At 45.2% G+C, this 23,171-nt stretch overlaps 1 protein-coding gene across 2 annotated transcripts in view; it reads right to left on the bottom strand.

Annotated features, from left to right (window-relative positions):
* DOCK1 (dedicator of cytokinesis 1) overlaps positions 1-23,162 on the bottom strand; it is a 316,638-nt gene extending 293,476 nt beyond the window's left edge. For both annotated transcript variants that reach the window (XM_064464378.1, XM_064464379.1), the window contains exon 1: positions 22,686-23,162. In XM_064464378.1, coding sequence (XP_064320448.1) covers positions 22,686-22,836 — 151 coding nt within the window. In that variant the 5' untranslated portion in view covers positions 22,837-23,162. The remainder of the gene's footprint in view (positions 1-22,685) is intronic.
* Between the last annotated feature and the right edge of the window lie 9 nt (positions 23,163-23,171).

Here is a 23,171-nt window from a genome sequence, read left to right as displayed (position 1 = left end):
AGCTCAGGGCATTCTGTGATTCTATAAACTCCAAAAAATGAATGCTGGAAGAGGCTCCTGCCTCACGGCCACTGACCCGCAGGCTGCCCACGCTCTGCCAGAACAAAAATTGGTTTGCTCTGAAAAACCAGTAGCGAGGTATATATTACCAGAGATAATTCAAACGGGAAAGATGCATCACTCCACTCACCAATGAAACGGCATTGTAACCGATAAATAGAAACCACGGGGATGGGCTCGTTTTTAAAGAACTGGCTGGTAAGAAAGCAGAATTTTTGAGAACTGCCATCTTCAGAAGATAAACTGCGGGGGGGGGAAGTAATTGAACAACCACTCCTCCCTACCCTTCCCAAAAGAAAATCTGGAAACTCTGAACACTGAGATTATCAATAGCCAGAATAACGAGGAAATCCATCTAACAAATACGCTGCAAACTAGGCTTGGTTGGAAAAAACATTAATAATCAGAAAGAGAAAACAGTTATGACTCCTAAAGCTAGATTTTTACATTTCTCACGGTGCAAAGTCTCGGTAAGAAACTAAATTTTCTAATACCAAGTAGGCCCTCATGACCAACAGCAGCAACTCAAGTATTTCACAAGACATCTTAATTAACTACAGTGTGGACCTGTGAAAGCTCCGGCACAGTTCTGCAGCTGCAGTTACTCCCTCCAGTGAGGTTACCAAGTTTAAAGGCGTTTTATACGCTATTCTTAACAGCTAACGAAATGACCAAAGTAGCCTTCCTTCACCGTGAGGAGCTATGTACTTCTCGTCTTCACCTTTCCAGTACATAAAGGGCTGTGCTCCTCTGAGCACAGACATCCTCTTTACAGTGACAGCCTCCAGAATGCAGTGTCAAAGGACAGCTTTTTAAATATAAGCGAGAATCAAACTTTTTTGCTATTTGTCATAACTCTTTGGGAAGTGAAAGCGTTTCTGGAATACGATAGCTACCTCAAAACTTTCTACCACTCTTCAGACAACCACTTGCTTTTCTTTCCACATTAGTTTCCAGGGAGGCGGTTGGTGCATGGCATCGGTCCGAAGTGCTCCAGTGGGACTCGGATATTGTTATTGGAACAGAAAGAACGGGATAAGTCATGTGTGGCTGAGACCAGCCCTCCCCTTCTCGCAGGAAGTCTTCACAGATGTTCAGACCAAAAGAGTTCACAGGACATTAACGACACGTGCCGCACTCATTACAGGTCACAAAGCACTTCCAAAAAACCCTCAAAGTTACAGCCTACAGCAAAAGGCCAAAAGCTGCAGTTACAAAGGCCATGAGACACCGGACCAAGGAAGCACCCTCACTTACCTGCCCAGTTTTCTCCAACTCCCAAGCAGTCCTAAGAAACAGGCTAGAGCCTGTATTACATGAAAGGTCGACCTCATAAATTACATCTATAAGAACTGGTAACTGGACAAAAACACTTCCTTGATCTCAAATCCCATAATCGGTTTAGCCCCAAGTGCATAAGCAAGAAACATCCAAGCAGACACGTGAGAAGTGCTAATCCCACCACGAGGACGGGGCACACTGCCCGGTGCTGTCTCCAACCATGACTTCATTTTCAACCTCCAGGAGTTACTATTTTTCTCCCCAGAATTTCCTCAATTCCAGTTTACAATGCTAATAACAACAAATGCAGGATGGGCTGCCTTGGTCCTTTTCTCTGCGATACCCCTCTTGCTTGACAGACAACAGACTTTAGACTTAAGTAGTAAATATATCTGAGTGCAAAAATGAAGAAAAAAAGGCAATATGGAAGAGAAAACATAGCATAAAATGCAAAATTATAAACAGAGGACACTTCAGCGTAAAAAGAATAAAGGTCAGGTGAATCACAGAGACTAATATCAACACTATTTAAATGAAGGCTTTAGAAAGTAATATACTTTTATTGACATCAAAACAAGCCAAGCTAGCTATTCCTGTTTTAATGTTTTTGTTAACTTTTTCATTATTAAAGAGAAATAAACCCTCCCTCCTAGGTATCTGGCACCAAATATTTCAACACTGAAATTGCTATTCTGCAGGCGAAGAGGGTTCTGTGAAAAACACATTAAGAAAAATTAACATTTTGCACTGCTCTGAGCAGAGGGGTGTTAACGATGGTGAATACATGGCACGTGGGACACTGTTCGGTAACACTCATCAGAACTGTTTTCAGCTCAGTTTTCGCACAGACCAGGGAAGACAAAGTCACACAGTCAATACTAACTCCTCCAAACCTGTGTGGTTGGAGGTCAACCCCTAACGGCACCCTTCTGGTCTTCATTTAGATCTCTTGAACAATCACAGCTGTCACTGGAGTCAAAAGGACCTGTGAGTGCTCAACATGTCCAAAAATGAATCCAACTTGAGTCTTCCACCTTTTGGACCCCAACAAGCATTCTTGCTGCCTCGTACCAGACATCCCAGTCAGGAAAAAATTGATTATGACATATTAAAGACAGTCCTGTACCCAGTTCAAGCCTTCAGCTAAGCATTTCTCAAACATTTACATGGAATAACACTAAAGATCAAAGGCAGCTATGAATAAGAGACATTAAAATTTATATCCAAGAGTGCTAACTGGTGTCTATCATAACAAGGAGGGTCACGCAACAGGAGCTTCGCTGTAATGACCAGTTCTTTTGACAGAAGATGACAAACAGCCATCAAGTGGTAATTACTGCCCATGACAGCTCCCTGTGACCCGAACTGAGTGAGGAGCAATGGCCACGGAGGGAAGAGTTATCCTCAAAAATAAATGTGTGAGAAATATGACAACCAAAAAAAAAATAAAACCACTCCATTTTTGGCTTGCAGCAGCATTGACAGATCATGAAGCAAACTACCAAAATAACTATAAAGTACATTCCACCCCTGTGATTACAAAACAAGGCTTGAACTACAGTGCATACTCCTATGTAAGCTAGCAGATAACTCCCTCTCAGGGTAATTTTTTATGTAGAGTGACACCAAAAGATGTTATGACAGATAAAATATTTGATTTAGAGCAAAAAACAAGGCTTTAATGAAAGGAAAAGACAAAATTTGGAGGAATAAAGCACAAAACTGGAATGCTTATATTTTGTCTGACCAACTGTATTCTGAATCACCATTTAAAACATTTAAAAGCCTAACTTATCATTTCCAAATTTGGTTGGTTTTTTCTTTGTTTTGGTTTGGTTTTTTTACTGAAATAAGTTTTGCTTAATTTGGAAAATCCTGTTCTCAGCGCGACAGATTTTCGGCTTGGAGAGCTCTACACTAAATGAAGCGTTAGGAATATTTACACGAGCTAACGTCGAGCCTCCCCATCATGCCTGAACTGAGAATCAAGGCTCACTGTTTTGGCAAAGGAGTTACACAGCCTTGTAAGTTAGAAAAACCTTTGCTACAACACACAAGCAAGATAAGGAGCATGGTTACTCAAGCATCAAAAGATTAATGACTAAGACCCAGCCAGTGCAAGTTAACCTCACGGTTAACACTATTACAGCATCCCGATGCTCTCCATCCATGCACAGATTTGGGGTTTTTTTCTCCTCTCTAATAAACTCCAACTGAAGAGGCACAGCTAAGCTTCTCTATTGCAACCAAATAGTCTCATCTCTTATCCTTTAGAAGAATGCTATTTACAATGCCTTTTCTCCTTAAGGGATACATCTGTGATAGAGGTAACAAGAGACCATGCAGAAGAGATACCAAAGGCGCTGGAGCTCAGGACAGATGCTGCTTTCTGAGCTACCGACACGCTGCCTCTCTGCACAAGGAACGCAGGAGCTAGTTCAGGCACTTGCAACCCAGCGCCACTTCCCTCACCTTGGGCTACAGTGTGCACTACAGATGAAGTATCGGGTTCGTACAGTCCAGTATATAGCGACCAGCTTCAAACGAGTGAGGAGGAGGGGACTGCTCTGCAGTCTGCTTTGCAGTCTGCTTCTGCCCTGCAGAAGACCCTTGAGAAGACCAAGGGGACAGCTGCTCCCTGATGTCTGTGGCATGAGCTACGGGCCAAGACACCTGCGTCTGACCAACATCTGCCAATTCTAAGGTTAGCCTGCTGAAGAGAATGACCTCAACGTTTTCTCAAAGGTGTGGACAAAGAAATAGAAAACTTTACTTTCCAGCTCTAAGCATCATTAACTATGACCTATTTAACCTAGAGCTGTGGGGGCCTATTATATTTGCAAAAATCCCACCTATAGACCATATTCCCTTGACAACCATGTTACGGGTAGACTTGCACTGGCTTCCAAACAGTCCATTTCAGGTACAGCCTTACATCTAACCTGCTTATAAAAACTGAGGCAAACCCAAGACTGTTCATGACAGGGAAAGCAGCTAGAAATTTTAGGAGGCATGCTACTGATGAATAAAGAACAGTTGTGGCACTTGAGACCGGCACTGAACAAAGCCAGCAGCATATGTATCTGGTACGTCACTTGAGGTGGAGTTAGCTGACATGAAGGCTGAAGAGCATCCGGCCAACGCGTCAGTGAACTTTGGGTTTCAGCTCTGAGACGTCATGAGCAGAACTAGGATGGCAAAAGAGAAAACACAAAGAACAAAGTCCCAGCAACAAAACAATCCTGAAGCCACCTCTCATTCCCATGCCGCAGGATGGAAGGTTTCAGCACCAAAGACCTTTCTCCTCATCAGCTGTGCCTTCAGCCGAGCGACTCCCTGGGTAAAGGCTCTCCTCGCTCCCCTCCTCCTCCACCCCAGCCACAAAGCACATCTACACAGAAGTACAGAAGTGCCAAACGCAAAGGATTAGTGTGGGCATAGAAAGAGCAATTTTTTTAACTCTAGGAGTTGATAAAGAAAGGAACAATGACTAGGGCATTAGAGTAATTGCACTAAAAACCCATTTACTGCTAAAGAATACAAAACGAACACCTCTACAGAACAGCACTCATTAATCTGTGTGCATTAGAAAAATGAGGAGCACAACACTAGGAGAATTAGAGAGAGGTGACAGAGGAAAAGAAGGAAAAAGCAAACAAAGGTAACATCAATATATACTGAAAAAGCTTTTCTCTGGCTGTATGAATGCTCAGATATTTTAAGATACCATAAAAATGTTAGAGTAATATTCCTTTGAATTACTTTGCATTAAAGGTTGTATTAATCATTCCACATTCCTAAAAGAAAGCAAACTACACTTAACACGTTATCAGCTTTATTTTACGCTGTCTTTAAAAAAACTCCCAAAATCATAATTGTGCTCTTTCCATAACAGCAGACTGAAACCACGGAGGTGAGGGCAAAGTCTCTTGAATCCTTTAGTATTAAAAATAAAAGAAACCCGAAGGTTTTCCTCCTATTTTCTGTAAAAGGAAAGTGGTTGCCTTCAGTACTAGACTCCTTAGTCCTCTGTTACTTACCCAGACAATTTTCCAATTTTTACAGCTCAGGTTAATGGAGAAGGAAGAAAAAAAGAAAGGTACAAGTCAAGAGTTGCACCTAAGATTTGTTAAAGACTATTATTTCACATACGTATTAACTGAGGGTAGGTCTTCCCACCTTACTGAAGTCACCCTGTATTTTGCCATTCCTGGTCTCACCAAGTTCAGATCATGGTTCTCTCCCAGTATGCTGGTTATTTCATCATCCAACCATCCACAAAAGATTAATTTCCTACAGAGAGGAGAAGTCTGAAGAAACTCTTAGGCTTGAACAGTTACCACCAAGCTAACGAAGAAAATGCAGCTCGTGGTTCCTCGCCCCAGTAATGCACGACATCTTACTGATTAAATCCATGAGTGTGACTTTCTGTGTCTCTCCAGCAGGACTAGACTAAATCCAGCAAGTTTAAGTAGATGGTAAGGATTTACTCTCATTTTCCCTTAAAAAGTGGGGATCATTCCTTTTCCCCCTCTTCCACCTGAGCAGCAAATTCCTGGGGGATTTAAAAAAAAAAATAAAAATTGTTCATCTGGGAACTCTAGTTCCACATGAGCCCAGGAACGCTGCCTCTCCTTCATGAGCGACACAGGGACCTCTGCCACGGGTTGGAGAATCCTGAACCTGGACGCCGGCACCCCTCAAACTGAAACCCCTGCAATGACAGCCTGTCTTCCCTCTTCCCAAGTGAGGACACAAGACGCTCAAAAGGCAACTAGTAAATGCACACAGGAATAAACTCTGCATTCAGAGAAGAACCTAAGCACAGGTGCAGCACCGACTGTCGGCTGAGCACGGGTTAGAAAGAGCAAAGCACAACCCAAGCCTCTATAAACATAACTAGACACGCCAGGTTTTATCCCAGATGGCAACACAGGGGAGCAATATGTTTTGAAACACATCTGGTATCTCGCCACTACCCAACATGAATTAATAAGCTAAGGAAACTTCATAAATCCAGAGCAATCCTCAAACTTAAGTCATGTTGCCTTCTAGAAGTGCAACTACACTGTTGCTGCACCCTGTGGGCAGAGCTCAAGGAGGAGAGAACAAGATGCACGCTTGTTCTTTCTGCACTAAGAGAAAAAACTCAAAGAGTTCTGGACCTATACAAGATTTCCAAGAACCAAGTTCAGGTTCTTGTTTTTCCTCCTCCCCCCTCTTAAACCAGATATTTTATTTTTAGGGAGCTAGTGAAGTAAGATGCCAACTCACTCTTTTAACAGCTTTCTCCCTCCTTCTTGCTACTTAATCTGTATTCAGAGTACTTCACTGCTAAGTATCAAGAGTATAAAGCTGTAACTAGTGTTTAAAAAAAAAGATATCATCGACTAACAGCATTAATAATGTGCCATAATGCATAGCTAACAAGAAGCACAATCAAGAACATTCAAATCAATTTTTAATATTAAAAAGTCCATTAACTGAAACACATTGTATGCAAGAAGTAATCATACCACCCCAAGCTCTTAACACGGGCCTTTGCAGAAAGAGCAAGATGCTGATTTAAACAAACAGAAGACATTATTTAGAGGCAGACGTCTTAGCATCTGTCTTCTGGTAAAGCAGATTCACAACGTAAGTGAGTTTTGACCTTCCCTTGAATTTCCTACATTTCACTGGGGGACACTAAGAAGCGGTAACTCAGCTCTTGCTGTGGTGGCCTACAGGCAACATCCTCAAACAAGGCAAAGACAGCGTCTGAGCACGCACTATGCTTACCACCGTATCTGAAGAATGGACTTCTGTGCTTTTAATCAACTGAAATTCAAACAGCCCCTACCTGAAGCCTTTGCAAAATTTGCAAAACCTTTAGTATTGCTATGCATGAAATGCTGGGCATGAGAAGGAAGGAAGGAAAAGAGTTAAACGCTGTGAGGGGAGGAGGAACTAGTTCAGCTTATGGTCAATGCCAGCAGAGGATCAAATGCGTATGAACTGGTCATGAGCCAACATCAGGCCATATCATTAGATGGAGGTTCCCCAAGAGATAAGTGACCTCAGCCGGCAGCGCTGCAGCTCCACACCCATTCCTGGCCGATGCGTCCCCAGCTGCACATCCCTGCCCCTTCCCTCGCACCAGCGCTGCCACCCACCTCATCCCTCAGCCACCAGTTGAAAGGAGTTCAGCTTGCTCAAAACCCCAGTGCTTTTTCTGTGATAGCTCCACCAGCGACTCAGAGCAATCGGGGAAAATCAGCAATGGCAGAACGGCGTGGCCAAACCCGTGGGGGTGGCAGCATCACCTTCAGTCGACATCAACTACAGGCTTAGGAGAAGGTCCCAAATAGAGCAGTGCGATTCAAAACCATCCTGCAAAACACAGAAGCAGGTGCAAACACCCCCAAAACCAACAAGCTCAGTCTTAAAACCAGCTTATGAAAGAGTCTATATTGGAGTCACGTGCACAACGTGGGCAAACCCTGAAGTCCTTCCCAATCCAGTGCTCCTGGCCAAAAGAGCACAAATTACAGGTGGAGTCTGCACAGGCACCAGTGCTCAATCACAAGTTGCCAATGTGGTGCTCAAGTAGGGCATATAGCTTCCCAAGTGATTGGGAGCAGCACCTCTTACACACATTAGGTAGAAGACTGGTCATGAGTGACAGATGCAGCCAGTTCCTCCAGACCTTCATCCTTCATGGGATGAAGCAGAACCTTTATGAAAATGCCTTTTTCAGCTTGCTGCTGCTGCTATGCAAAAGCCAGCAAGAATGAAGCCTAGTTATACCTGCATGAGGATTTTCACAAAAACAATCTGCACCACGCTCATCTTAGCTCCATCTGAAGATGCCTGACGCATGAGTCCCTGTTTCTTCAAGCTTCTCCCTTGCCATTGCAGCAGGTCTCTATTGCACTGAACATAATTTTGCAAAGAGGGTGTCTGTCACTAAGCAGTTCTATAGCAGTGAGCTTAATGTCACAGCTATATTTTAATAGTCATTTCAATGACTATAGAAATCAAGTTCAACACAATAAAACTGCTATCACACTACTGCGGAAATAGTTAGCAAAAAAACAGCCCCTGGAAGACACTATTCACTGCAATATAGAGCTGCTGATGCAGAGCAAAAAGCCTAAAGCAAGGGGAAAATGGGGTGATGGGAAGAAGTTTTCATTTCCTACTGTTCTTCCTCCTCAGCATTTCTACAAGGGAAAACAAAATCAAAATTCCTCTGTTACATTCTCAGGAAAGCTTATGGAGTGCGGAAGAAAGGAGGAGTTATAGGCTTTTTACTCTCTGCAAATATTCACACCCCGCCTGGACGCGGCCCTGTGCCCCTGCTGTGGGGGTGCCTGCTCAAGCAGGGGGTGGGACGGGGTGAGATCCAGAGGGCCCTTCCAGGCCTGCCATTCTGCGATTCTGGTATCAAGCTTTACTCATATTTTTACCTGCATCTCAGTCTTTCAAGCTGTCTCCAACAGCAAGAACTACAGAGAAAAGAGCACAGATCCTGGGTCAAATAATCCCCGAGGAACTTGTTCTGCTTTCTTAGAAAAAACAGTCAGAGAGAAGAATTACCTGCTAAGAGCCACAGTTTGATCCACCAACATTTTTGCTTTTCCACAACAGCTAAGCTATTGCAGAAACAGGACATACGTGATATTTTTCCTTAAGTTGCATCTTACACCAGAATTAATGCAAAAACTTAACCACAGAAGCAAGTCAAACAGCCCTGAATGCATTAAAGAGCGGCATTTTACAAAAACAGGGAAAAATTGTTTTTCTCCAAACCAGTAAGAAATCACATGCCTCGTGCCATTTTCGGAAGAGCGACAGAGTTGGCTCAGCAGCTAGCCTGAACAAAGAGTCACTGTCCGGCTCCCTCCAGGCTGCGGAGAGTCGGTCTCTCATCATCAACCCCTTCCACTAGCAATGGCGTTTCCATCCAGTGCTGTCAGAGGGAGCTCATATCCATACAAATTCCATGTTAACCACTTAAGAGGAATCATCTGAACCCATACTAATTTTTATGTTCATTCTAGAAGAAATAAAGACAGGGAAATGTAGTTGATATGGCATTACTAGTGTTCAAAGACCTAGCATCACATTTTACTCTCTCCAAAAATCAAATATACAAACTTCTGGACACTGAACTCCACACCTTTTTGCCCAGTAGGAACCTAAATTTGTAGTCACAACACTTTATTATGAGTTAATTGGTTGTTCTAAAACCTTTTCTAGTCTACTTAAAGTTGATCTATCACAAATGAACCCAGGAAATTCCCACATGAGAACTTTCTGCCAGCAGCTGTTGAGACCTGCCCTACGCACCAGTTTGGTGCCCCATTGGTGGGGCACCCCTCAGCCTGCTGCAATGTGTCAAAGGCGACCCTTGTAACCACTACCCTTACCCCCCCAAGCCTCAAAATCACCTTCGTTAATTCCGAACAGCTCAGTGCCGTAACACCTTACTTCCTAAGCATAACCACCTGAAGAGAGTGTATTTTAAAAATGCCACTGACAGTCACATATATAGTAGGGGATTTAAAATGTTACCAACCCAGGAGCAACTTGCTAACCTGTTGCTGTAAGAAAAAAAAATATTTCAACTATTCTTTCTTTTTCGCATGTCACCTTCCCAGCATCAATCCAGCTGCTCACTGAAGAGAGGTGAAGCATTAGCACACAGCACACGCACGCTGGTAGCCCGGAGCCAGCTCCTGGCTAGAGAAGCAGACCAGTGCCGTGCCTGGCACTGCCCCATTGGAAACAACGGCTTAAGGAGAACCATTTCCCTGCAATGATTTTCAAAGCAACACAGAAGAAACTAAATCTGTTCAAGTGTTTCTATTTGGCAAGCTCCAACTGGTAGCACAAGCCTGTGCTAAACTGGGCAGCATATCTGCCCTCCACAACCACTTTCACCTGTAAACATGTTTCTCCCACTGTAAAAATACTCCTTGAGTCTAATAACCAGTGATTATTTCTCAACTATTTAACTCGTTCACCACTCTCAGGACCTCCACCTCAAAACAAAACCAATAAAAAAATATCAAGCTAATGATAGCTGGTGTATTGTGCGCTCAATTCAAGCCCCCATGTCCAGCAAAACAGCTCATTTTTAATGTACAAATCAACACACATTTGCGCTGGCTAAGTTTGGTGAAGACCTCCTATGAGACACCTGGACCATTCTGCAGTGAGACTTGTGTACACAACCTGTGCACTGAGGACGGAGGAGTGCTGAAAAGGGTGGGGAGGGGAAGAGCATTTGTGCCATTTTCCTGTAGGAATCCAACCTCCTCCTCTCGTAGAGGAGCTTTCAGTGTTCTGGAGAAAAACAGTTTAAGCTTCAAAAACATTTCATGCTCCATTAGTGTCCCGAGAGCAAGGCTGTGTTGCTGCATGCAAAGGCAACAAACACCTGCGATGTGCAGATGCGGTAAGCAGGGAAACACGATGGTAGAGCCCAAGGCTTCACATAAGCTCACCAATATTTTACTTTTGACTAAGTTTACTCAGCCATTTCTCAATGCTATCACTCTCCTACCCGTCTCACCAACACTTGAGCTGGCATGCAATTATTCCACGTCCCCTCTGCAAAACTATTTTGTATTTTCCACACTCCTTACGTAAATGTCATGGAAGCACCGAGACACTATTATACAAACATAATACATGAACTCCTAATCTTAAGAGCTTATGCCTTGATTTAAGAACAGTTCCCAGATCAACACGCTGTGTTAGAGAAGGTATCACGCCTGGTCTGTAGGAGGTTACAGTTATCCCAATATTTTAGATATTCCAGCCCTAATAGTATTAAAACTTCTTGCAGTGTTCAGTCAAGAGCAGGTTCACCTTCATGCGCTGTAACTGCAGAAACCAGCAACTGCTGCATTACGCCCAGGCTGCACTTTCTGTATTTACGGCACAAAGCTGAAGCAGCTAAATCACTCCGTTATCACAGTTCAGTAAATAAACAGAGGCCTCTTTTGCAGCAAAAGTTACTGATAAAAATCTGTTAATAAATCATTTCAAGAATAAATTCAACCAGAAAAATCAAACACAAGCTGAACCCACACAAAACTTCTAAAAATGTAAACAGTTCCACAGCAGAGTAATTCTCTCAAAGTCTTTAATAAAGTGTGCTGATCTGGCTATATCCAGTCCACTGTTTTATTTTTTAGGAATAAGAATTCCCACCCCACAGAGTTTGAAGCAAATCGCTTTAGACACTCCTGGAAGACTCACTTGCTTCTCAATGAAGTTTTCTTCCCCCCCCAAATAAAACCTTGCTAATGGGACACACTTCCCATTACGCAGGCAGCATCCGCTGACTACGTGAGTCACTCCCCATCGATGCTGCAGGCACGATGACAAGGCGGCACTGGTTTACCGAAGGCTTCGTGATAACCGCATTAAGACTTGCGCGTGTGCTACCTGCATCAGCACCCCGGCAGCGCGATTCACCCGGGGACCGACCAGATCAGAGTAAGCAGAGCCCACAGCCCACTTCCCACAATCAGTGTTTTACAGACACACTGAGACCTTATGGCAGGCCGTTCTGTATTAGCCAGCACTAAAAAATTTCCCTCATCCGTCAGCACCTTATCAGTCCCGGAGCTGTTCAGGATAGCAATGCTCAGCGTTAAAGCGATCCAATATAATGTAACTGCAGATGTCCTTACCATCCAGATAAATGTCTAATGCTTTTCTTAACCCTTCTAGACTCTTACAGTGAAACACTCAAAAACAAAACCAACAAATAAAAATAAATGAAGTGTAATATAATAAATACCAACAGAATATTTGGCTCTCCATCAAAAGTTTGGGATTGTTGTTTCGTCCCATTTGACTCACACTATGGAAACTACTGCTCAGGAACACCTCTGTGCCACAGAGATCTCTCTTCTCACCTCCAGCCACTCAACTTGTGAGCAAGAACAACTGTTTTCTCATCAGAAGAACTCAATAACTGAAAACTTTGGGAAAGGGATCTTTATCCACCACTTCAATCCTTTCCAGTGCTTGTCGTATGTCACTAAATCCATTTTAAAAAGGAGTCAATGCCAGCTGTTGTGTCTGTGAGCAAGTCCCAGTCTTAAAGGAGCTCTGAGTCGCTCTTCTGCATACTCCTGTCCACTGCCTGGGGAGTCCCTGAGAAAAAGGTTGTCACCTTTACGCCCAACCGTTAGTAAGCAGCATCAGAAGAGACAAAAAAAGTACAGAACAGACGTGACCAAGGTCGCATAGAGGTGGAAGACAGACTGTCAACAGCTAGAGGCCTTGCTGACAGGCTGTCGAGGAAGGAGGCAGAGTTAGATACTGCCAGACCTAAGACGTTCCTTCTACAGAGTAACTCTGATGTGAAATGGAAGCCCAAATACCTCTAAAACTAAACTACAAAAAAAAAGGCACAAACCACTATGTTTTTTTAAAACAAACTTACTAAAAATACTATCAGTAAAGCAACTGGTTTTGTTACACCACTTACCCTTTACACTGGGAATTTCAGAGATCAATCCACAGAAGGGAAAAAAACCAAACAAACCCAAAACCACAACACAGGACACACCAACCTCAGACAGAAGGAAAAAAAAAGTCTCTCAAGCCTACTCCACCTAAGATTCTTGGTTAAAGAAGCATCAGGAAGGCTATGGATTGATGGAGACACAACCAACACCTACTAGTCATGATAAAAAAAAAAAAACCAAGAGGCAAGGGTCAGACAGTACAACGGCGGGAGGTGGATGGGGGCCCGTATCTAGTGCTCACGTCCTCTGCTAGTGCAACGATTCAGCCTCCACATACTGCAGGTGAGGGAAGAGAGGTTACAGTCAGTTCCTGGAGGAAAACAGGACAGCAGCGCTCACATGTTTGCCATTTGCCCCAGTTATAAGTCTCTAAAGATAAATTCTGTTTCCCATCAACATGAAGGGTGGTACAGGGGTAGCCAGGTGAGGAAGGAAGGAAGGGATTCCAGCAGGGACGACAAGATGATGGGCAATGTCTACAGAAAACTGGTGGGCAGTTGTGTATAAGGACAAAATATGAGAATTAAAGAAAAAAGCTCGGACATCAGTAAGAATTAAGCAGCATATGTCAGAATAAAAAACATACAAAGGAAAATAACCAGGTAGCGAGAAATCTTTCCTGTATAATTGCAGTTTTGTACCATAATCATGCTTTGCTCAAAAGATACAAAGAAATATACTTCTATACCCAGAGCCCAAAGCCACCAGGCCACCCAGCAGCCAAGTCCAGAGGCCAGACACCAGGCAACACCACCGTCACCTCACATTAGACAGAACATACTACAGGATTGAGTAGACACATTATTTTCTATATATTTGAGCTATGAATGAGCCATAGACTGACCAATGCAAAACAGCAAAAACAGTAACACGTTCCTGCACGACCCCAGAACAGGATGAAAAAAAATAAACCAAGCAGACGAGCTTTTCAAACCCGGGCTGCGTTGCAAGGCAGAAGCAAGGACGGAGAGACTCACAGCCCACGATACACTGACAGACTCCATAGCAGTTAAGGAGGGAATAAGCACAGGTTTGCTCATGCCTGTAGCTGGTCCCTTCTTCAGATCCACTGACCAACAGGAGGTCCACGCAAGCCAAACAAGAGCTGACAAACCAACCCTCTTTTAGCTCACTCCATTACTTAATAAACAATAATAATTAAAGTAGAAACTCCACTTCTTACCATCATGATGTTGGTTTTTATTCATATGCTCTTATTTTGGGTGACTAACCTTACATGTAGTCAGGAGAAAGTTTAAAGGTTCCCACAGACCGATACCTGTAACTTTCCTGACCCAAGTGACAAGCTTAACCATATCTTTACTTAAGTCATTAAAACTCCAGTGCAAGTCCTCCTTTAGAGGCCAGTATTTATAGGATATTCAAAGTCACTGCCTTGATAATCCACAGCCATTTCAGGGTCATGACTTGTTCACTGCAGTCATATGCACAGCAGATTTTTTGAAAGCAAGGATCCCTTTAAACTGTTCACCATCTGTGTCAAGACTTGGAAACTCAAATATCATCAGCTACTTCCATCTGGCTCAGGGTTGAGATATTTCCTGTTTCAGGGTCCACTACAGGAATACTTTTTACATTACCAGTTGCTTTTATTTCACTTCATTTCTGATACGCAGCCTTTGCTGCAGATAACAGCATACACACACTGTGCGGAAGCAGAAGCAACTCCTCAATAAAAGCACCCAACTACGTTTACTGAACCATTCCCTACTGCCAACATTTTCTCCTGCAGACCAGCTGGCACGATTAGGGGGATGTTAAAGGCTAAAGCATCAGCTGGGAAGCAGGTAAGCAGGCTGCTTACCTGCAGGCTGCTTACCAGGGTTTGCCATCTTACTTCTCAATTCTTTTGTTTTTATTCCACGTACAGAAATTAGTAAAGCCCTCCTCTACCAACACAGCCCAGTCGAAGGTCCTTGTGCGTTAGGTTTGGGTACGGTCTGGCGTCACCAGCTCCCTGTTTGGCACCAGTTACCTCCTCTTGGGACCCACAGGCTATTCAGCTACGTTCCCTAAACATATGTTGTTTTATTACATTCAACTTCAAACTGAGTGATGTCAGTACTTCCGTGCTTTGTTCGGAGAAGAAGGCAGGCAGAGCAAACACAAACACCTCAGGCTGGACTTCCAAAAGGTATCTGCATGCTCGAAGAGGCTTTTGGGCACGTCACAGGTTCGTGTGCTCTCACAGATCCCAAGCGCCACTGTCAGACATACATTTTCAAAGCTGCTCAGGAGCTGTGCCCCCAGGAAGCTCTGCCAGCAATCAGTCTGGAGCTCACCACGCCAGGCGGCCAGGTTCTTCCACAAGGAAGCCCATTCTCCACGATGCCACCGACAATGCCCTCTGCAGACGGGACTCCTGCTTCACTACAGCAGGCTCCCGAAACCCCTGCACCTAGCTCAGCTTGGGAGCTGCTCAAGCAGGTTTTCAACCTCAGTATTGATTAATCTGGGTAGTAAAAACACTGAGGTGACACAGTACAGATGTATGGAACAGAATACCTTAAGAAACCAAGTGCCTACAAGGGTATTTACCAATTTTGCACACTTTTACTTCCATTCACATTCATAAATTCCACAACAAACCCCATATCGCTCAGTGCTTTCGACTGGGTAACAGGAAGGCATTTTGTTACTCCAACACCCTTTGGTAAAATCAGCCACGACAACCCTCTGAAAACATGTTTAAAAAGGTTTGTGCTAAAAGAATATAAACAGTATTCTAAGTAAAGCAGCAGTGCTAGGAAATATTATTTAAAAACCCGAAAAATTCAAGTAACACGGCCAACAGTTACTTCAGTTATTCATCCATCTGTTTGTTTTGTTATGTATATGGATACATGATTACACATAATAGTTCTCAATGTAATTATTTCACTTTAGTTACAAAGCTATATGGAGCAGAAAAACATTTCCAGAGATATTTCATATTTTGCTGATGAAACTGAAATTGAGCAACTGCTGCTTCTTGTGTTACAAGTCTTTACATCAGAAATCAGATTTAACACACAAATTACATAAACACGGAAAGAGAAACAATACTATAAATATATAAACGTTTTGACAACTACAGCCTGAAAATGTAGCTAAAGTTTCAGAATTACAAGAACTATCTCTTTTTGAACATTCTTTTGGTTTAGATGGGGCGTGATTTCAATTCCCCCCCACCAAGCTAAGGGAAGAAAGTATTCCAGTAGCTCATTAAGGAATTTATTAAAGCATTATTCAGAAAACACCTATTGTCAGAATAGCCTCGGGATCTACGACAGGCCAGAAAACAGAATTTAAAATGTTTTTAAGTTTACCAAAAAAGAGAAGGAAAAAAAAAGATTTGTTAACTTTTCAGTGGTCCATCTCCCTGTCAAAGAAAAGCGATAAAGAAGAGCAGCCCATGTATTTCAGAGCAGTGATTTGCCACCACTGAATGGTGAAAGTTTCAGGCTTGCAGCAAGCAGAAGAGGAGAGGTAAGACTGACAGCTTTAATAGATTAAATACTTGAAAACTGGATTAGCACTAGTTCCTCATTTGAGCTTCGATTCATTAATATAAGTCAGCTTTCAGCTATTTATCTAAAGTTGGACACGTCCACAGGTATTTAACAAGATGTATTGGATTCCAGTCCTGAAGGACTCCTAAAGGATTTGACAGAGCAGATCCTGCATGTGCTCTACAGCCAATACTGGACAAACTCCAGAAACACAAATATTTCAAAGAAAAATTATTGCAACGCTTATGTCTGCAGTTGCAAGCTGACAGAAAGGCTTCCTGGAGACATCCATTGACTTTATGTTGCATCCAGTTTACTTTCCCCTTCCCTGAAAGCTTTGCCTATGCAGAAAGGAAGATGCATTCGTAATACAAAGCAAGCCATGCCTAGTATGGCAAACAGTCCAAAATTAACATCATATCAGTCCTCCTAAATCAAGCATTTACGGCAATGAGAGACAAACAGAAAAACTACAAAACCCACCAAGGTACCGCTTGGTACCTTGAGGTGGAAATTCAGAAATGGTTTTCGCCCTGAATTAATGCCAAACCAAAAACCTTAAATCAGGACCTTGTCCCACCATCACTTCCACACTTGGGTAACGATGCAAAGTGTAAATCCTGCTCTTGTGAAAACTCCCCCTCCCCTTTTATTTTCTCGGAATAAGTGTGTTAACTAACAGCTGAAAAAAAATCCCTAAACTGACTGAAAACTTACTCTGCAGAGTTAAATAAACTCTCAGTGTTACACCCACAGGCAACCAGCTACCTATAGGAAGTCAGTATGCGCTCGCGGCAGGTGGGAAGTGTTTCTGGTAGATCCCTAGAGGAGTCATTTCTCGGAACAATCTGGGTTTGTAATGTTGTCACTGACCTGGACAAAAGCAAACAGGAGTACACACGTCCACTTATCCGGTATCTTTATCCCTCTCCAATCTGTTGCTTGTAACAAGTGTTTATTGACAGAGAGCAATAGTGACTGCTGAGTAAACCAAGCATAATCAAGCACATGCCTACCGTCAAATTAAGGTCATTCATTTAGGAAGAAGTACGCTTCCTCTACCAGTCCCCCACCTCCACTTCATGTGATGCCAGGGACAGGGGAGCACAGAAATGCATCCCCACAGCAAGAGGAGAATTAGAAGGTATTGTAAGATAGCACAAAACCCAACCCTAATCTGGGCGTACCATAGGGTATGTTGTCTCTAGGAGACTGAATCTGCATGTGCTTCCTCAAAATGGTAAGACACGGGTAAATACATCAGCAAATATCACACGGGCATTTTCACTCCATCAGTTTGGGACGTGTCCTGCTGTCAGTAACAGTGCAAAGGTACCCGTCCTGTCCTGTCAGATGGCTCCAAACCCCACTCACAACACAGCACCACTAAAATTCTTAAGATGCATCTTTTCCCATTTCCTAAAAACCCTCTCTTCCCTACTTTAAGGAACAAATATGCAAGCACAAGATCATCAACTCTCTTCGTAAACAGAGAGTCTCCACGCGCCACCACCACTCACCACAGCTGTGGACTGTAAATCCAGGATTCCACAAAAGCCCTAAATCTGTCCTAAACTGCCGCAGTCCTCCCTCAAGCAGCAGAAGCAAGGCAGCAGTGCTTGGCTGTAGCAGTTCCTGTGCTTTCAACAGCACTGCTCTTACCAAATCCCTATCCCCCCCTTTCAAAGAGGCATTACAAGAGCATAACTCAGATGCACATCACGACCTTAGTATCACCACTTAGTCCACCAACTCGTTATAGCCCTCCCCTAGTAATCATATTCTGTGTACCTGGTTTGAAGATGCTTCTAGATACACCTTTTAGAAGAGCTATCCCAATCTCAGAGGCACTAAAATACCCTAACCTTGCAACATGGCCAAAGTCCATCCGATTTCAAAGCATCTAAAAATCAGGCTAGTTATGACTTGCTCTGTCATGACACACAACAAAAACTCTCCAGCAAGAACACAGGAACTCCCAACCCCAACCCTCAACCGGTGGGGCTCACAGTAAAATTGGTTTTGTTTGTTTGCTGATGTTTGCTTTTTTAATTAATGCACGTGTTGACACACACCCTACACAGTATAGAGTGTATCTGAGCAGCTTACATGATACTGGCTAAGGCCTGAGGAGGACATACCATCTCAAGTACTTGCAGCATCCCATCTGCTTAGGGGACAGCTTGAGTGCACCCAGATACGCCACAGAAGTGCAACACTTGTACATATACAAGTCACCGAGGTACAGGCTATTTTTAAAATGTGTCCTTGACATATATGTTACCTTTGACCTAATGCCTGGCATCAGGAAGCGCCTACCCAGGCATCACCTGCTGTCCTGAAGTAGCGCACACTGAGTGCAGCTCCCTGTACGGCTATCCAGCCCTTTCTTCATCACGGCTTTGAATTTATGAAGCTGCCCACAGCCAGGAGCACCTCGCCTGCCAGGCAGAGCCTACACTGGCTTACTGATCACAGCAAGGGCACAACTATCCATGTTTTCCAGTGACTCATTAGTAGCAGAGGAAAGTAGAGTCAACATCCTGGAAATTAACAGGATCTCAAGAGAGCGCAAGGCCTGTAGCGGGAAGTTCTCCTACACCTGGCCATGCACAGACACGTGGGGCACTGTCTTTCTATTTCCTCATTTATTAAAAAAGAAAAACAACAGATTAAACTATCATAGCAGTGGTATAATTATTCCATACCTGCATACTTTTGAAGACAAAGACATTTCAAATACAGTATTTGTGGTAACCGTAGCAGCATCACTTCTGCGCTTACTGCGGCTTTAAATCCATAGGAAAAGGGTCAAACACCAGTAGAAGTCAAGAGGATTTGGAAGCTGCGAGAGCCACTTTATGCTATTTCATAAGTGCTATTCAGAATCACAGACTTCCGAAAGCAGCTCATTACATCTCCTCTCCACTGGCATAAGGAAGAACACCAAAATTACAATTTTCGCATCACACTAACAGCAGGAAATGCGAGACTGAGCAGCCACACTCCGCAGCCACCCGGGACATCGAGGGTACACGGCAGGCGCGAGCAGCTTCTGGGGATCTCTGACAGCCTCTAACGTTCCTGCCGAGGAAGCGGTACACCCGCGCGGCCATCCCACCACCACCGCACGCCTGCCCACCGGCTCGGGGCGAGAGATGCAATACAGAGCCAGGCGCTGGGACGAGGTAGAAGGATACGCAGCATCAGGAGTGGAGAAAAGCTACTTTAATTAAACCCATTGTTTTCCTGTTTCAGATGGTTCCCTCTATGTTAATCTAATAACTGTATTATCCCATTATATCCACACCCATTCCTCATCCAACCTCCCCGCACGCCGGGCCCTGAATTCTCTCAGGAAGCGGAGCTGAGTCACGCTCACAACTGCCTGCTGAGATAATGTCTGTGCACTACGCAGCAGCCCTCCTCATTTTAAGGCAGCAAGTCCAGTTTGCACGTGTGATGGCCATCCAGCACCATCGGCAAACCCTGCCGCGAAAGGTGAGGGGGTTGAGCAGGAGGAGCGTTCCTTAACGCACCTGTATCCTACCGCGGTTTCGGTATAGGTATGTCGCGATAAATTATTCCTATTGCATCACAGCCAGCAAATCTTTGGGACTGGAGATAACTCGAAGGCTTAGGACTTAGACTTTCAAGTCTAGCAACTTGAAAGCTTAGCTGTGCACAGGAACACTAGTCAAAGGAAGGAAATAAATACATATATATGTAATACACACATGCATATTTTGTATACACAGAACTTACATATATACACACACAGATGTATGTGTATATACACACGCACGTATGTATACATACACACATTTCTGAGCTCCCACAACTGCAACATAAGTAATATAACCCACAACAACAGACACCTTCCTGTTATTTCAGCTTTAGTAAAGCGTACACACTAAGTATATTACATACACGTATCACTAAGACAGCGGTTCAATTAACAATCCAGTTACCACCAATCAATTAACAGTTCCATTATTTGGGAAGAGGCAGATGTTTCTTTTCCACGGTCAGTCTCCAGGACTGGCCATGGTAAACAGTTAGGAAGAAAAATATCCGTTTATTAGCACGTTCACCCTAACAGAGCCTTCTCCATTTCTGTTTGGGACTATGTAACTGCCACATCAGTTCTCCACAACCAGCAAAAAACAAACCACCAGAAGTCCCGCAGCCTAGGGAAATGCCCTTTTTTAAGCACACAAAGTGCGTAAAACACGTGCAACCAAACTGAATATTCATCTTCCTCAGGAGGAAACCCAGCGATGCCAAAAAGCAGCTATCCCTCCCAAAACAGCATCTAACAGCATAGCACGGGCCAGTGAATCGCAACATTCAATTAGCTCTAAATCCGATTTGATCTCCTTGCAACACTACATCTACTTTCAACCCTCATGCCCCTGCAGTTCAGCAGAGAAACACCCTAATTTTCTGAGGATCAGCCCTCCCAGCTAACTTGCAGGAAAAAGAAAAGAAACCATCACAGAAAAACAAACTTACTATAAAACCATGACAAACTTCCCTCCAGAGCAGTGGACACAAACAAAAAAATTCCACTGGAGCACAAAATATTGTACTTTTTGAAACTGTGAAACAATTTTTTTTTTAATTACATTTAAGTCTAGTTCTCTTCCTACACATCCAATTTCCCACACTGGATAGCCGAATAGACTTAAAGCGTATTTTCAAACAAGCAGTTTATTGCACGGTTCTTACAGCGTCACTCTTTCAAAAGCACTTCCCAGAGATGGATTCCTGGAAACCCAGGTCAGGGCAACCTCCGACGCCGCAGCATTAGATACAAGTTCCTACAAAAGAGGAACCTGCTTTCGAGTGTCACCAGTTTGTAACATCAGCATACGCTACGTGACGATTTAGTCGTTCCAGTCTTTCATAAATACCCTACCCATCCCACACCACGAAGCAGGAAAACTTTGGAAAGTTTTCTAAGAAAACCACAGAATTTGGAAAACTTAATGAGCAACTGCCATCATTTCTGTGTTCTTGTGTTTGACCTGCGTCCTCAGTGCTGGTGTTACCCCCGGCTCTCACACAGCGTAACTGGCCAGCTAGTAATTTAAAACCCATGCTCTAGTTTTCTAGGGATGTACACACAGAATTTAAAATTAATTCTTAAAATTCACTTGGGCTCTGCTTAGACCCAGAAACTCCCTTCTTCCTGCTCACATGGTTTACACAAGGCTTAGCTGCGGGTATACACAAGAAGTTGTTCTTCACAACCAACAGAGGCCAAGAACCGTGGCAGACGCCGACCTTTGTATTTCCAAACTGAACAGTCAGATTTATTATTTCCTTCCCCAAGACAAATGCTCCCACTCATGCCAATAAACTTCTCTTCCCCATAGCCCCTAAAAAACGCTTTCGATCAAGATGAGACGTGCTCCATACCCGGAGGGGCCCCCTCGGCACAACGCTGCCCAAAACCCACCGCAGCTCGGTTCCGTTCCGTGAGAGCGGAGACGTTTTGAGCCGGGCAGAGAACAAAACCTCTCTGTTTGAGAGGGACGGAAGGAGCAGAGTGTGACATGGATCCCCGGACAGCACCGGGCACGGGAAATCCCTCATCTGTATGGAAATCACACTCCCTGCGAAACGAAGAGCCTCTTCCCTTTCTAGCCTCAAAACCTCCAAAGTGAGGGATGGGATAAGGAGGCGAAGGAGCGCCGGGCACCGCCGCGGGGCCGCGCGTCCCACCGAGCACCCGGCGCTGGAGGCGCATCCTGTCCGCTCCCAGCAGGGAGGGGGGCTGGAAAAAAAGCTATGTAAAAATAACTCAAAGCCATCTATTCGGACAAAGTAGTGCTCGGGAAGCCAAAAATACACAGCAGATAAAGAAAAGGCAACTTTTCCAGCGAGGGTGGGTGACCCAAGCGGAGGTTGGCCGGCGTTTCCAGGCAAGTCCTGAACTTTCCCCCAGCGCAGCCCCGCCGGGCGGCGGCCGGAGCCCCGCGGGGAGCGGGGACTGCAGCCGGCGGAGCCGTGCCGGGGCCGCCGGCCGACCCCGCTCCGCTGCCCCCGGCCGAGTCCCGCTGCCTCCCGGCCCGGGGAAAGGCTTCCCGAGGCGGGCCGGAGGCGCCGGGCGCTGCCGCCCGGGGAAGCGCGGCCGGGCGGAGCGGGGCGCCGCCGCCGGAGAGCGGAGCCGGGGAGGGAGGGAGGGAGGGAGGGAGGGAGAAGGGGGGGGAAGGCCCGCGGGCGGCCGGGGCTTCCCCGCCGGCGCTCGCAGCGCAACAGGCGGGAGCGGGGCCGGGAGGTTCCTCACCTACGCCGTATTTTTCCTCCCTTTTGGTGGGAACCCAGCGGGTCATGGCGCTGGGGGCGGCCGGACCGGGCGGGGGATGCGAGAGCCCCGCTCCTACGCCGCCATTTTCCAACCGCGGGACGGGAAAAGTTTCTACCGACGGCGGAGTCATGTGGTGCGGGCGGAGCCAGCGGCCTGGCGCCCCGGCCGGCCGGCCGCCCGCCGCGGGGCACGGCGGATGGCGGCGGCCGATGGCGGGGCGGCGGGCCCCGGGGGGCCGGGGGCGGCCCGCCTCAGCCCCCCCGGCGCCCCCGCGGGAGCCCCGGGAGGGGAGGAAGGGGCCGGGGTCCCGGAGGAAGCCCTCCTCGTCCCGCCGGTGCGACCGGCGGGGAGAGGCGGCCGCGTCCCGTCTAGTTTCCACACAAAGGAGAGCGGGCTGGGGCGGCGCCTCCCGGGCAGGCTCCCTGATCGTGCAGTTGCACTCCAGGTACACCTGGCCTCTCTCTG

This window comes from Phalacrocorax carbo, chromosome 12, assembly GCF_963921805.1.
Source record: "Phalacrocorax carbo chromosome 12, bPhaCar2.1, whole genome shotgun sequence".
NCBI classification, from domain to species: Eukaryota; Metazoa; Chordata; class Aves; order Suliformes; family Phalacrocoracidae; genus Phalacrocorax; species Phalacrocorax carbo.
The sequence above is the reverse complement of the archived record's forward strand: the minus strand, read 5'-3'. Positions and strand labels throughout refer to the sequence as shown.